The 12886-nt window shown below is 41.8% G+C and overlaps 1 protein-coding gene across 5 annotated transcripts in view; it reads right to left on the bottom strand.

The window, feature by feature from the left end:
• The window catches only part of dmd (dystrophin), a 262554-nt gene that overhangs the window by 26895 nt on the left and 222773 nt on the right, over positions 1 to 12886 (bottom strand). For all 5 annotated transcript variants that reach the window (XM_080296865.1, XM_080296862.1, XM_080296864.1 and 2 more), the window contains 2 exons: positions 2208 to 2269; positions 1864 to 1938 (listed from right to left, as the gene is read on the bottom strand). In XM_080296865.1, coding sequence (XP_080152991.1) covers positions 1864 to 1938; positions 2208 to 2269 — 137 coding nt within the window. The remainder of the gene's footprint in view (positions 1 to 1863; positions 1939 to 2207; positions 2270 to 12886) is intronic.

Here is a 12886-nt window from a genome sequence, read left to right as displayed (position 1 = left end):
ATGTCCTCTGTGTCCAGCAGGTTAAAGAGAGACAAATCCAGCTGCTCATTAAAGCTTCTGGTTTGATCTGTCTCGAGTCTACGGATGTATCCGTGTATCTCCGTGGTGCTGATGCTGCGCTGAGCGGACAGCTGCTGAAGCTTTTGAAGAGTCGGAATGTGGAAATTTCAACATCGCTTGAAAAAACTGTGAGCTAGCAACGTCGCTCTCACCGGTAGGCTAAGTTTTAGCCAGTTACAAGTTGAATGTGGCAGTTGGGGTTGTTGGCTAAGAGACCGTCATTAAGAAGCGGCACAACTAATGTGTCTACGCGAGCTAATTTGCGATGTGCACCAGTGGTGGCCCGGCCATTTTTAAAAAAAAATCCACTTTCTGCGTGTCGTGACATCAGTTAACCCTTCGCATGCTGCGGCACGAGTGCCCGGGGTTGCGACCCCAGCATTATGCTATTATAAACATAGTAAAAGCTTTAAAAACATGTGTCACACTGACCATGAGAATGCGAGTGAGAAAGGAAACCATTCATTGTATCATTGTGGTCACTGGACTGCTTCAGTCATGTTAGTTCACTTGACTGCAATTTGCAACTATAGCCAGAAATGGCTGCAATCTTCTGTAGCTGTCGCCATGCTCTGTTAGCACATGGTGTTGACACATGATTACGCGCTGTGGGTCAGCTCACTGTCACAAACATGCAATCTGTTTTTTTAAGCTAGCATCCCATCAATATTTATTGACATGAATACTCGTGAAATGTACAACTGTGCTTAGGCTCTAAAGTTCGGTGAATGTATCTCGCCTTGCCAGAGGTGACAACAATACCAGCTACACTAATTCAGCTGTATCAATCCAGGGGGTGGATGTGGACATTGTGGAGGACTATAAATACCTTGGAGTACACTTGGACAATAAACTGGACTGGGCTAAAAACACCACAGCACTTTACAGGAAGAGCCAGGGGTGTCTCTTTTTTCTGAGGCGACTGAGGTCCTTCAACATCTGTCGGACAATGCTCAGGATTTTCTATGAGTCTGTTGTGGCCAGTGCGATCCTCTATGCTGTTGCATGCTGGGACAGCAGGTTGAGGGTTACAGATGCCAACAGACTAAATAAACTGATCTGCAAGGCCGGTAATGTTGTGGGGATGGAGCTGGACTCCCTTAAGGTGGTGTTGGAGAGGCGGATGTTGTCCAAGATAAAGACAACGTTGGGTAACACCTCCCACCCACTCCATGACGTGCTGGCTAGCCACAGGAGCACGTTCAGTGAGAGACTGAGACTACCCATGATGCACCACTGACCGACACAGGAAGTCATTCCTGCCTGTGGCTCCCTGTACAACTGCTCCACCTAACACACTGTGAACACTGCAATAGCTACACCCTCTTGCACTCTCTCTTTTCTACTCAGTCATGTTGCTGTCAATATTCTTGATATTTATAATCACCTCTATTAATCCTTGATGTTTATTATTGAGCGATTTGTATATATCGTGCTATTTATTAAATTTGTAAATCTGTAACAGATAGTCTAGTCTGTTACTGCACTGGAGCAACTGTAACCCACATAATTCCCTGAGGGAAAATAAAGTATTCTGATTCTGATACACTTAAATTACAAACAGCTTTCATTCTGTAGAATAAACACTCACATGGACACACAGGCCGAGTCAGAGAGTAAAAGAGTAATAGTGCAGAGAAGGTCAAGACAAAATTCAGAGAGAGCAGAAAGAGAAGGAGGTGTGGGAGGGTATCAACACAACAACAGACACACTTGTGTTGGGAGGAAAGGACTTAAACCCAGAGGCAAAGTCCCTGTGTGACACAGATGCAGGAGAAGTGTACAGACAGAAAGTGTACTTACAGCAGAGAGCCTTCTGCAAGCGTCTGAGCTTCATGGCTGTGCGGTAGGCTGAGAACCGAACATTGTTCAGATCGGCTAGAGAAAGGAATACGAGGAAGAGAGCATTAGTTTTATCAGTGTTTTCACTTCAGCCAGTAGTGCTTCTTCAGTTCAGTTCTATGTCTATAACAGCCACCTCGAAGGTGCTTAGTACGGCAGAAATCCTACAGTAACACAGAGAATCAGACGACCCCCAATGACCAAGCATCTTTTTCCATCTTCTCCAGTATGTGGATCATGTGGCACCTGTTTCAAAGACTTTAGTCAAAAAGAGCAAAAACGTCCATAAGCAGGAAGTTTCTCACCCAAAGACTGGTAGAGCTCAGCCATCTTGGGATGGTCCCAGCATGTTGTCTGGGTCTGATGGCTAGAAGGGGACAGAGAGGCAACACATGAGTGAAATGCACATCAGCCATCACAAAGAAGTGTTGGTTAGGCTGACGTACCAGCCTATATTCAGAGGCTACATGTAAAGAGCAGTGATTTCAAGGTTTATGCATAATACAGTATTCAGTAAGTAACAATTACACCCACAAGTTCTTTTAATCCAAGTATGGAGACACGCAGTCTTGAACACAAAAAATGATGATCGCGCTCGTTTGGTTTTGATGTCGTGTTGTCAAAGCCACTGTGACAGAACAGGTTCACAGACAACACTGTCCCACATAATGTTTTTATTTCACTGTAAAAGCCTTTTCATTGGAAAAGTAAGGAGTGTGCTTTTTTAAGCCTGCACGGTCGCCCAACCAAAGCACGTTTTCCAGATGAAACTCATCTTCTGCTTCTTCATGTGCACCAAGCAGATGACGAAGCCTAAATAAATCTGACTGAGCCCAGTAATAAAGACATATAGCAGTGTATATATAGTTAAATAGTGCTGTGAGTGGTACATTTACATGCAAGAAGATGGGAAATCCTTTGAGAGGAACAAAAAATAAACCTCAGTAAATGAGTTGGATTCATTTGAACAAAATTAAAAACATGAATTTAGACTCCTCTCGCTATCATAATATTCAAAAAGAACAAAGCGCAGCATCTTCATCTCCGCTGTGTCAGGAAAGGACGACACAGCCAGAACGAGCTAAATGGTTGCTGTGTCATTCGCCCCTCGTGACTGCCACTTCAAAGAGGCTCTGCTCTGTGTGTGTTTGTGTGCTGAAGATAAACAGACTGACGCACATTTGTGTGACTTCAGAAAACAATGAGTGATATGTGTGGTGTGTAGAAGAAGAACAATATGATATCTAAAGGATTTGCATGTCCATCACTGTATCTGCCTTCTGAAGGGTATAATAATGAACTAATTCAACGTTTATCTGAAACTTTCATACTTGGTGAAATGAAAAACTGGCCATGCAACCTTTTCAGTGTCACAGAGCTCAATGTGATCGCCAGACACAAAGAAACGGGCCGACAAAATTCAGATAAAGACAAAAGAAATGGAGGCTACCAACGACACCTGGTCAGAAATGAGCAGCTGGGCTGAGCAGGAACATAAATGGTATTAAAGATGATTAGGTTTGTCCAAGTCAGGTCCTTCTCATGCAAGTTTACATGGTGCTAAATTCTGCAGGAATATTAGGAATGTGTGATCTTATCCCAAAGTTAACACAAAGCTTCCATCTCTCCATCCATGCTCATGATTACATTCATTTAACTCATTACTTTTCATTTTTTAATGACACTGTGATCCGTTTTTAAACTGATCCTTTCAGTTTTAAATACTTTTAACGATAACCAGTAAACAGTCACTGACTCTGTCATGGTCCGTGGCTCTGTGTCTGAGGAGTGTGTGGGATGCCCGGTGGCCACACCCCCGGGCTGGGCCATCACGCCTGCATCCCATTCCAGGCGCCAGGAGGACTATTTAACCCTGCGCTGACGGCTGCTCCACGCCAGTCCGTTAGTCACCCTCAGTGGTTACTAGGCTCCCTGCAAAGCTTTGTATATATCTAAGTGTTACATGAACTGTGTTAACTCTGCCTCCGTGTGCCCAGGTTGCTACGTTTTGTATCTGCCATCTGCCCGTCCTCCTGCCTGCTCGGATCTCTAAGTGCACCATCCGCCCTCGTCCCTGCCTCCTCTGATTCGCTTTCCACGGACACGCTTGCCCCATCTCGAGCCCCACGGTCCGGCTCTGATCGTAAGAATTGCTACAGCCCTGTTTAGTAACGTCCCTCATTCTCCCTGCTCAGTAGTAATCTTCTCCTCCTTCTCTTGCAGCCTCCCACGGTCCTGATTACGGCTTCTCTGTGTAATTTGTCTTCCCGGTTTCCTTCAGTTCTGCCATTTTGCTTCCTTGGTTGTTCCGGGTCGACTTTTGTTAAAACAATAAAATGTGTACTTGCTCGCATTGAGTCTGTTTTTGGATCCCGCTTGTGTGCACGAACTGCGGTTCATGACAGCGTCGATCCCCAGCTCCTCCAACCACCCCCCCTACAGTCCTTGCACACTTGTGCACCTTGTAGAAAACAGTTTTGTTTGATAAAGAAAGAAAACAGAGGAGCTGAAAAACTAGGCGAGAACAAGAAGAGGAAAACTACAAATTGTCCCACCAATATGTGTTAAATTAACTAAGACGTTAGCTGTTAGCACCGTCAACAGTAGTACCAGCAACAAGTAGTAACAGGTCGCTGGATACTAGTCATCAGTTAAGCGAGCTGTGGAGAAATGCAGGGGGAGGGACAGCAGCCCCAACCACTCAGCGAGAAAGACAGAGGGTGTAATTAACGTGGTAAGAACATCGATGGAGGGAAAGATTTCATTAAGTAAAATAATTGTTCATCAAATAAACTGAAAAATGTACATTTATGTTGTATTTGTATGCATAAACTATTATTATATAACTTAATTTGTTTCATTTATACATTTCTTTTCTTTTGCACTTTACCATTGCTTTGAGAAATTGCACAAATTTATTGACTGGACCATCTGGGCCAGGACTGGGAACCGATCCATTTACCAGCTAAAAGACCAACTGTGATTCAGCTCCACGTGTTCTTAGCAGAATCAATACGATATGTACAAATAAGCGACTTGTGGCTGTCACACAAGAAATAACATTTGATATAATATCTTGGGACAATTTATATTTCACATGCTAACATGACAGGCAGCTAGGTTACGTAGCACTATGTGGCAACAAGTGCAAGAACGTGTGTGAGTTCTTGGGGATCTCTGTCATAAACCTACCTGTAACTAAATCACAGCTATCGAGGGTTGGAGGTCTTATTTGATGACATGATATTCTTCTACTGAAGTCCAAACAGCAGACTTAAGTAGAGAAGCCTGCAGTACCTGAGAGCGTGCATCACGCCATCATTGCCATTTTCCTCACAGGTTTGCACAGCATGACTTCTATAGCCAAACTGTCAACACATCTTCCTGTCACAATCTGAGGGACGACATTCAACGTGATCTGAGATGTGGTGCAATGTCTGTACAGCTTTTCTAGAATTTCATTAACAGTCTGTCCAGCAAACCTCACGTGCATCTGACAAAACCACCTGTTATTAGGTTCACAGAGCAAACAAACTTTCACAATGGCATTTCTTCACTCCTACAACATACCAGCCAGAACACTGGGTTCATAGTTCACAATGCCTCAGAACACTAGGGCAGAAACAAAGCTGCAGTGTGTAGGAAAGGCTAAGGAAAAGACCGCACAAAACTCCGGTCATTAGCCTTTTCCTCACAAATGCCAGGTTTGTTGTGAACAAAACGGATGAGCTGAGGCTACAGTTGGAAGACAATAGACTCACTGAGGACTGTTGCGCTTTGATAATCTTTATCCTGCATTACCTGATGCAGTTGTGAAGCTAACGAGTCATATCCTACACCGCTTAAACTGAAACCAGAACTCACGAAAACAATGACGTGGAGATATCTGCATTTATATTCATGAAAAATCAGCCAATAATACTTAGACTGCAGTCAGTCGCTGCCCTCCACACTTAGAATATTTGACAGTTAAATGCAGACCCCTTGTCCTCCACTGTGGGATCACAGCAGTGATCAGGATAGCTGAGTATTTGACAAATACTAAAGCTAACTTGGTCCTTAGCCTCCTACATGTTGCCATTAGTAGCTGAATATACCCAGAAGCAGCACACATAATAGCTGGGAACATCAGTCTTTTAGTGCGCCCCAAATTCCATCAGCATTTTAACTGTTACACACGGGAAAAACGCACTGGATAAAGTCCAAAGATTAAGCATATACAGGGCCATACAAACAGCTCACCTGGGCCAGTTGGACCAAAGTAAAGAAAACCGCTGCCCTCTACTTCAAAAACTGTTAAAACGTTGCCTGATGGTTCCTCCTCTCAGCTGCAAAACTGTTTTGAGAATACAGACTGGAGTATCGATGAATCTCAGGACCTGGATGAGGACACTGCATCTGTACTCTTCTACATCAAGCATGTCACAACCTTGTGCAGCGGCACAGCACACAGTGAAGAGACACAACGGTCCTCCAAGACCATGGTGCTACATATGACATATAACAGACAATCAACACAAATTGCACAAAAAACCCCAAAACAAAGACAGTGCAACAGCATGATACAGACACAAGACCGTGCAGACGCAACAGAAATGTGCAAAAGACTGAGTACTGTGCAAAAAAAGTCATTTGGTGTATGAAGGCGTGCGTGTATGTGTCAGTCCAAGCACTAACTGTGTATGCCCACCAAATATCCTGAATGACAAAAACGGTCAGGACCTTGCTGAGAAACAAAAACACTGCTTTCAGGCCTGCTGAGGTGTGCAGTACAGTCCAGGCAAACCCGGAAATGGGAATGAGACAGGGCAAGCTGGATTATACAAATACAATTGAGGACAACCTCTGCAGCAATAACTTGAGGATGGTGCGGCCAAAATATCACTAAAAACCCAGACCTTAGGGCTGCTCGATTATGGCAAAAATGATAATCACGATTATTTTCACTGAAATTGAGATCTCGATTATTTGACGATATTTATTTAACCCTTTAAGACCTACTATAGAACCAAGTCCGCCAGAGCTTATATTATTGTTTTACATGTTGTAGTGCCATTTGTGGGAGCATTTCAAGTTGCTATACAACTGTTATAGCCCATATTTTAATAATATGTATGCATTAAGTCCATAGTAACTACATTAATTGCAAAAAAGTGCAATAAACTACAAAAAAAAATTGAAAATTGTTTTTGGTTTTTTTACATATATTTCTACTTGGAGAAATTTAAGAGGTTTATCCCTCAAAACTTTAAATACAAAAAAGTTGCAAAAATAGTTTACAACAACAGGAAATTTATTTTGAGTGTCTTCATAGTTTTATTTTGGAGATACAGCAATTTTTATATACTGCAGGAAAAACAAAAAAACAATCCTATGATGCAAATTTGCAAAGAAAACAGCAGGTGCATCAAAATAAACTATTTCCAGCAGTGCAACTCGAGTTCTAAGCATCCCAGAAACTATTCAGAAAAGTCAAACATGACCAGTATAGGCTTTTAAGGCCTACAAGTAAAAAAAACTACATTTTCCGCGAAAATGACGTCACTTCCGGTTTCGGCCAGGAAATGGCGGACATGCGATCGTTCGCGCTGACGTCTGTTTCACTGTGGGAAGTGTTACGAACAGCTGATCGGATCGGCAAAGCGTGTTTCTGGAATATTATGTTTTTGTTCCTGCAAGCGCTTTTTATGCAGTTTTTGCAAAGCTTTATGTGGAAGGAAACCGTGACCGAGGACAAGCTGATGGCATCAGATGTAAGTACAACTCCTCCGGTTTCATATGCAAAACAAATTATTGCGCTAGCTTACACGGTTCAGGTTCTACAGGGATTTAAAAATAGTTACACAAAACGGAGCGTGCTGCTCTGACCGGCTTTAAAGGGTTAACAATGACTTTAAAAAATAATGTAAAATAGTGTGCAACACCACTGAAGTTTTTTTTTTTACCTCTCTTTTCAACCAACGGCAGTCACTCTCCAAATAACTTCTGCTTAGCTTTCTGAGCTTCCCTCGGGTCCTCTTAATCAGCGGTCTCCAACCTTTTTTGCGCCACGGAGCGGTTTATGCCCGACAATATTTTCACGGACCGGCCTTTAAGGTGTCGCGGATAAATGAGGGAGGGGCTAATAATCGGCTCAGTCATTTTTAATGATCGTTGAAAGCCCAGACCTGATGGTAATGCTGTGTTGGCAAAGAAGCTGAACTGCTTATTCGCCTGCAAACAAAAACAACAACAACAACAACAAAAAACCCCACACCTCCGGCCAACACCTGCTACATCTTTACAGTGGAGGAGCATGACCTGATATTAGCAGCAGTGAACCCCAGAAAAGCAGCAGGGCCTGAATGTGTCAGTAGTGAGGTGCTGAGTTCTGTGTAGACCAACTCACAGGCGCCTTTACAAAAGTATTCATCCTGTTCAAGCAGAATGGGACGATGCTAAGAAGTCCTCAAACATGCCTGAATGATATCCATCCAGTGGCTCTCACTCCAGTCATTATGAAGTGTTTAGAAACTGTTCAGAAGTCGCATCATTCAAGGTCTTCCACCCACAGGTGACTCCCACAATTTCTGGACACAACTGTGGTCTGTCTGGAACACAAGGACGGCTGTGCCAGACTTATTTTCATTGGCTTTAGCTCGACATTCAGCACACAGTCATCTCTAACAGACTGCTAACAAAACTAATCAGTCTTCGCCATCTGGATTTAAGGACTTCATCAGAGACCACCCACAGAGATTCAAAGTAAGGCCCCGCCTCTCCCAACACTCAATCTCAACCTCGGCTCCCACAGGGATGTGTGCTGAGCCCCCTACTGTGCACTCTCTACACCCATGACTGCACCCCCTCCTCAGCAATTCCTTTGTGAAGTTTGTAGATGACACAGCAGTGGTCGGGCTCATCACTGGAGAGATGAGTCTACCTACAAGAATGAGGTGGAAGACCTGGCGTCATGATCCAGCAATAACAAGCTGGTCCTCAACACCGCAAAACTGAAGGAAATAACAGTGGACTTCAGGTGAAGCACATCTGAGCCTCAGCCCATATACGTCAACGGGCATTATGTACAGAGGGTCTCTGACTTCATGGACGATGATGTATTCTGTTAAACTAACACTGCACAGACCAAGAGGGCACAGCAGCAACTAAACTTTCTGGGGAGCCTGAAAAACTACACCCTTGCAGAGGAGCTTCTGCTGTTCTTCTCTGCTCGGTTTAGTCCGTGCTGGTTGCAATAATAAATAAAAAACAATAAATGAACATTGGTATGTACCATTCACTAATGTATCCAATCAGTAATTACTGAAGTACACATGTATGTAGATACAGATAACTAAAGTTTCCACCACAGTGTAGGAACAGTAGGAATCTTCTTATGGCTGTGTGGAAACTAGGAACTGTAATCAGTTATAAGGCTCATGGTCACAACCCAACAACAGGTTTGCTTTGGGTTGAGACACAGAGGGAGGAAAATTAATAGTACGGTGAAATAAAAAAATTGCCCCAAATTTTACAGAATAATTTTTAAAAAGCAAAATTTTCCCCAAACTGCACAGAGAGCAAAAATAATCAGCTATAAAATGTAGCTGTTTTAAATACAGTGCACAGACATAATCCGAGAGTCTGTTAAATCAGCACACAACCTGAAAATTCACAAAGTGCACCTGCAGTTAGCCTCTACCTGAGAAACATTTACAAATAATAATCCATAATTATGTTTTTTTGCTGCATTGCCTTTGTTTGTCTCTCTAGCACAGACAGGATCCTCCACACACCCACTCCAAATAATGAGTGGAAGGGTACTAGAGCTACTCAAACGTCCTCAAACACTGAATAAACAGGACCTCAGTCACATACATGTCTGTAATAAGCATGACAGAGTCTGGAGTATTTCATCCACAAATGTGCAGCATCCTTACACTGTAAATTATTACTATCATATATTATATTACGATATATATATAAATTTAAGATCAAAGGCTGGTAACTTGCAGCAGCTTATACCTGCTGCTCACCAGCAAACAAGTAGTGGAAAGTAAAAATAAAAAGGGGTTTCCAATTAAATAATTCCAGCTGCCCACAACCAAGTCTCACATGAAAATATATTACAGCAGTTTTATTATGGACAGTACTTTGCTGTTCACCAGACAACAGATACTCCATCCAACTAAACTACGTCTCCAATTCAGGTTATCACAGATGTTCTTGAACGAGAATCTGAGTAGACGCCGGGCACATAAACACTAAACTATCACGGACACATATAGACATCCACGCTCACCTATGCTAAATTTAGAACCACCAATCAACTGCTGATATCCTGCTAATATAACACTGAAGTTACTTCAATTCATGGTCTGAACAAGCAGCACTATAAGGTGGTTCAGTGGTCACTTTCCACCTCAGGTTGCGAACTCATTAGGCAGGAAAACGGTGTCAAAGGGGGGAACTCAGTGGTGCAATTGAAGGGTATACATGCACTGAAAGCAAAGTTGCCGTTATTAGCAAGAAGCTATCAAGCCCTTCCTGCTCCTGTGTCTTTGAACCTATCTGGTCTTTAAGTCTGACGTCATTATCCGTTTCCAGGTCCAAACTCAAGTTCATTTCCCAAAGCCAAACGAACACTGCAGCATCACTGAGAGTTAAAAACTGTCTAAATTCTTTCATCTGTAATAAAACGATCAGCGTTGCTGCTTTACCAGGTGTAACAATTAAGTTTAACATCCAGGCATCCATGAAAACAGAGTTTATTAAATTTAACAACGTTAGAAGTTAGCAGGAAGTTAGCAGGAAGTTAGCTCGCTAGCTTCAATCTAAACATGATATAGCATGTTCTGACTGAGAGATTTCTGAAAAAATTCAAACGTACAGCTCTGCTATCACTTCCAACATAAATGAGGACAGAAAGCTAAACAGCAGTGACGTTTGTAGGGTTACTGAAGTTGGGCTAGCTGGTAGATAATGATGTGCTACATGGTGGCTAGCTACAGTTAGCATAATATAACCACATTAGCAGAGTGAAGCTGGAGGATGAACGCTAACTTTTTTCCACTTGGTAAAAGTTAATGTGAGGGTTCCCGATGGTTAGAGACAAATGCGATCACATGGCAGGATGCTGTGAACGGACCAAACTTCAGTCAGGAGAACAACTGAGATAATCCATCCACAATACGAGGTTAATATACTGCTGCATGGGCTGTAGTTACACTGCAAGGTTTTAAAAACTGAGCGTTAAAATGAACAGTGGTAATAAAAACCGAGAGAGTGATCACTGACTGTTTTTAGGGGCTTGCTCAGACTAAATAGAACGAGACACAAAGCATTAAAACATGTTAAAAACACAACAGGCTTAATAAACACAGAGTAGTTTGGACCTGGAAGAAGGCTTCATACGTCATCACTTAAAGACCAGATTGTGTTTTTACGCCCATCTGTGCAGAGCAGCTGTAGTTCGCTATAGGAAAGCAGCGATGGGTGTTAAAGAAGAAGGTAACATTCTGCACCTGTTTCCTCCTGACACGTTTCAATACGTCTACAACATCCAAAATCTTACTACTGTGATGAATAGAATTAAGAACAAAACAATCAACAGTGGCTTAAGGGAACCAAACTTATCCACTTTTGGCTCTTTGTGCTCTTTCAAAGCTACTCTGTCCCTCAAGAAAAATATATCATTGCCACAGGACAAAGCACTGATAATGTATCGTTAACTGTCAAAAACAAATGACTGTACACTGAGCAGCTAATGCTAATGATTTAAACTAACAATCATATTTATACAAACTTGGAGTTCAGTCGTATTTTTGTAGTACATGCTGCGATATTTAAGAACGTAATGAAAAGCTACTATCTATTTGTTCATTTAGGTAACATAAGTCTTGTATTTTTATGTACTTGGGCTTCTTATTTAACTATATACCTAAAGTGTAATTCCTAATTAAGGTATTTTATATAACTAAAAAACAGGAATACATAAATGTTTAGCTTTGAGCATGTGATACCTTAAGCTGTAGGAAGGGCTGGTCAAATCTGAAACTGATTTATTCTAAGGTTCATTTTGACACTACTTGTATTAATGTGACTGCAAAATAAAGTATTTTAAAAAAACACAGGAGTGTTGTCTAAAATTATTTTTGGGGGCAAATTACTTTTGCTTCTATGCTACAGCATCATTTTTGGTGGGAAATGCAGAGTTTGGTGTTTTATAACAATCTTACAATTCTAACAGAAAGCAGAGCTGTTGTAATAACATGGCTTAATGGCAGAACTTTAGCTTGTGGGGAACAAAAAAATGTTCCTTAAAGATGGAAGCTGAAGCAACTCTTAAAGGACCTGATGTGAGTCGGTGGGAAGAGTTATGCAAGACCGTTTAGATACATCTCTTACATGTTTTCTACGTTATATTATGAATAAAATGTTGGTTTCTGAGATTTGCAAATCCTTTTTATTTATGTTTTATGTTTTTTTCTTTGCATTTATGCAGTGTAACAATCTTTTTGGTAATGGTATTGTACCTCTAATACTTAATTGAAGCATCTAAGAAGAGAGTAATTGAAGAACATGTAAAGACTGTGCTTCACCATTTTGCATGCACCCCATCTTCAGCATGTGCAAGCTGGCTGGCTTCAGTGTTGAACCAATCATCTAGACATCAGTCATTTTTTTTCTAATGTGGTTGTTAAGAATATATTTCAATAAATGTCTGACGCCAACTCTTTACGTCACTGTTGACAGATGAAGAGAATGGATGCATTTGATCCAACTGTTTCCCAAAACTGGGGATTTCCAGGAAATGTCAAGCATTACCTCACTCTGCATCTCTTAATGTTGGAATGAAATCCAGTAATTCGTCCACAATGACACAAGATGTGAGGTCATACACCACGTACACATACATGTGCAAAGAAATAATGCTATGAATTGCAGTAAGCAGGCAGTTGAATAACTTATTGCAGCAATGACAAGCATTTTCCATGTTTCTGCA

This window comes from Astatotilapia calliptera, chromosome 23 (genome assembly GCF_964374335.1).
Source record: "Astatotilapia calliptera chromosome 23, fAstCal68.1, whole genome shotgun sequence".
In the NCBI taxonomy this organism is placed as follows: Eukaryota; Metazoa; Chordata; class Actinopteri; order Cichliformes; family Cichlidae; genus Astatotilapia; species Astatotilapia calliptera.
This window is presented reverse-complemented; position numbering and strand designations above follow the sequence as displayed.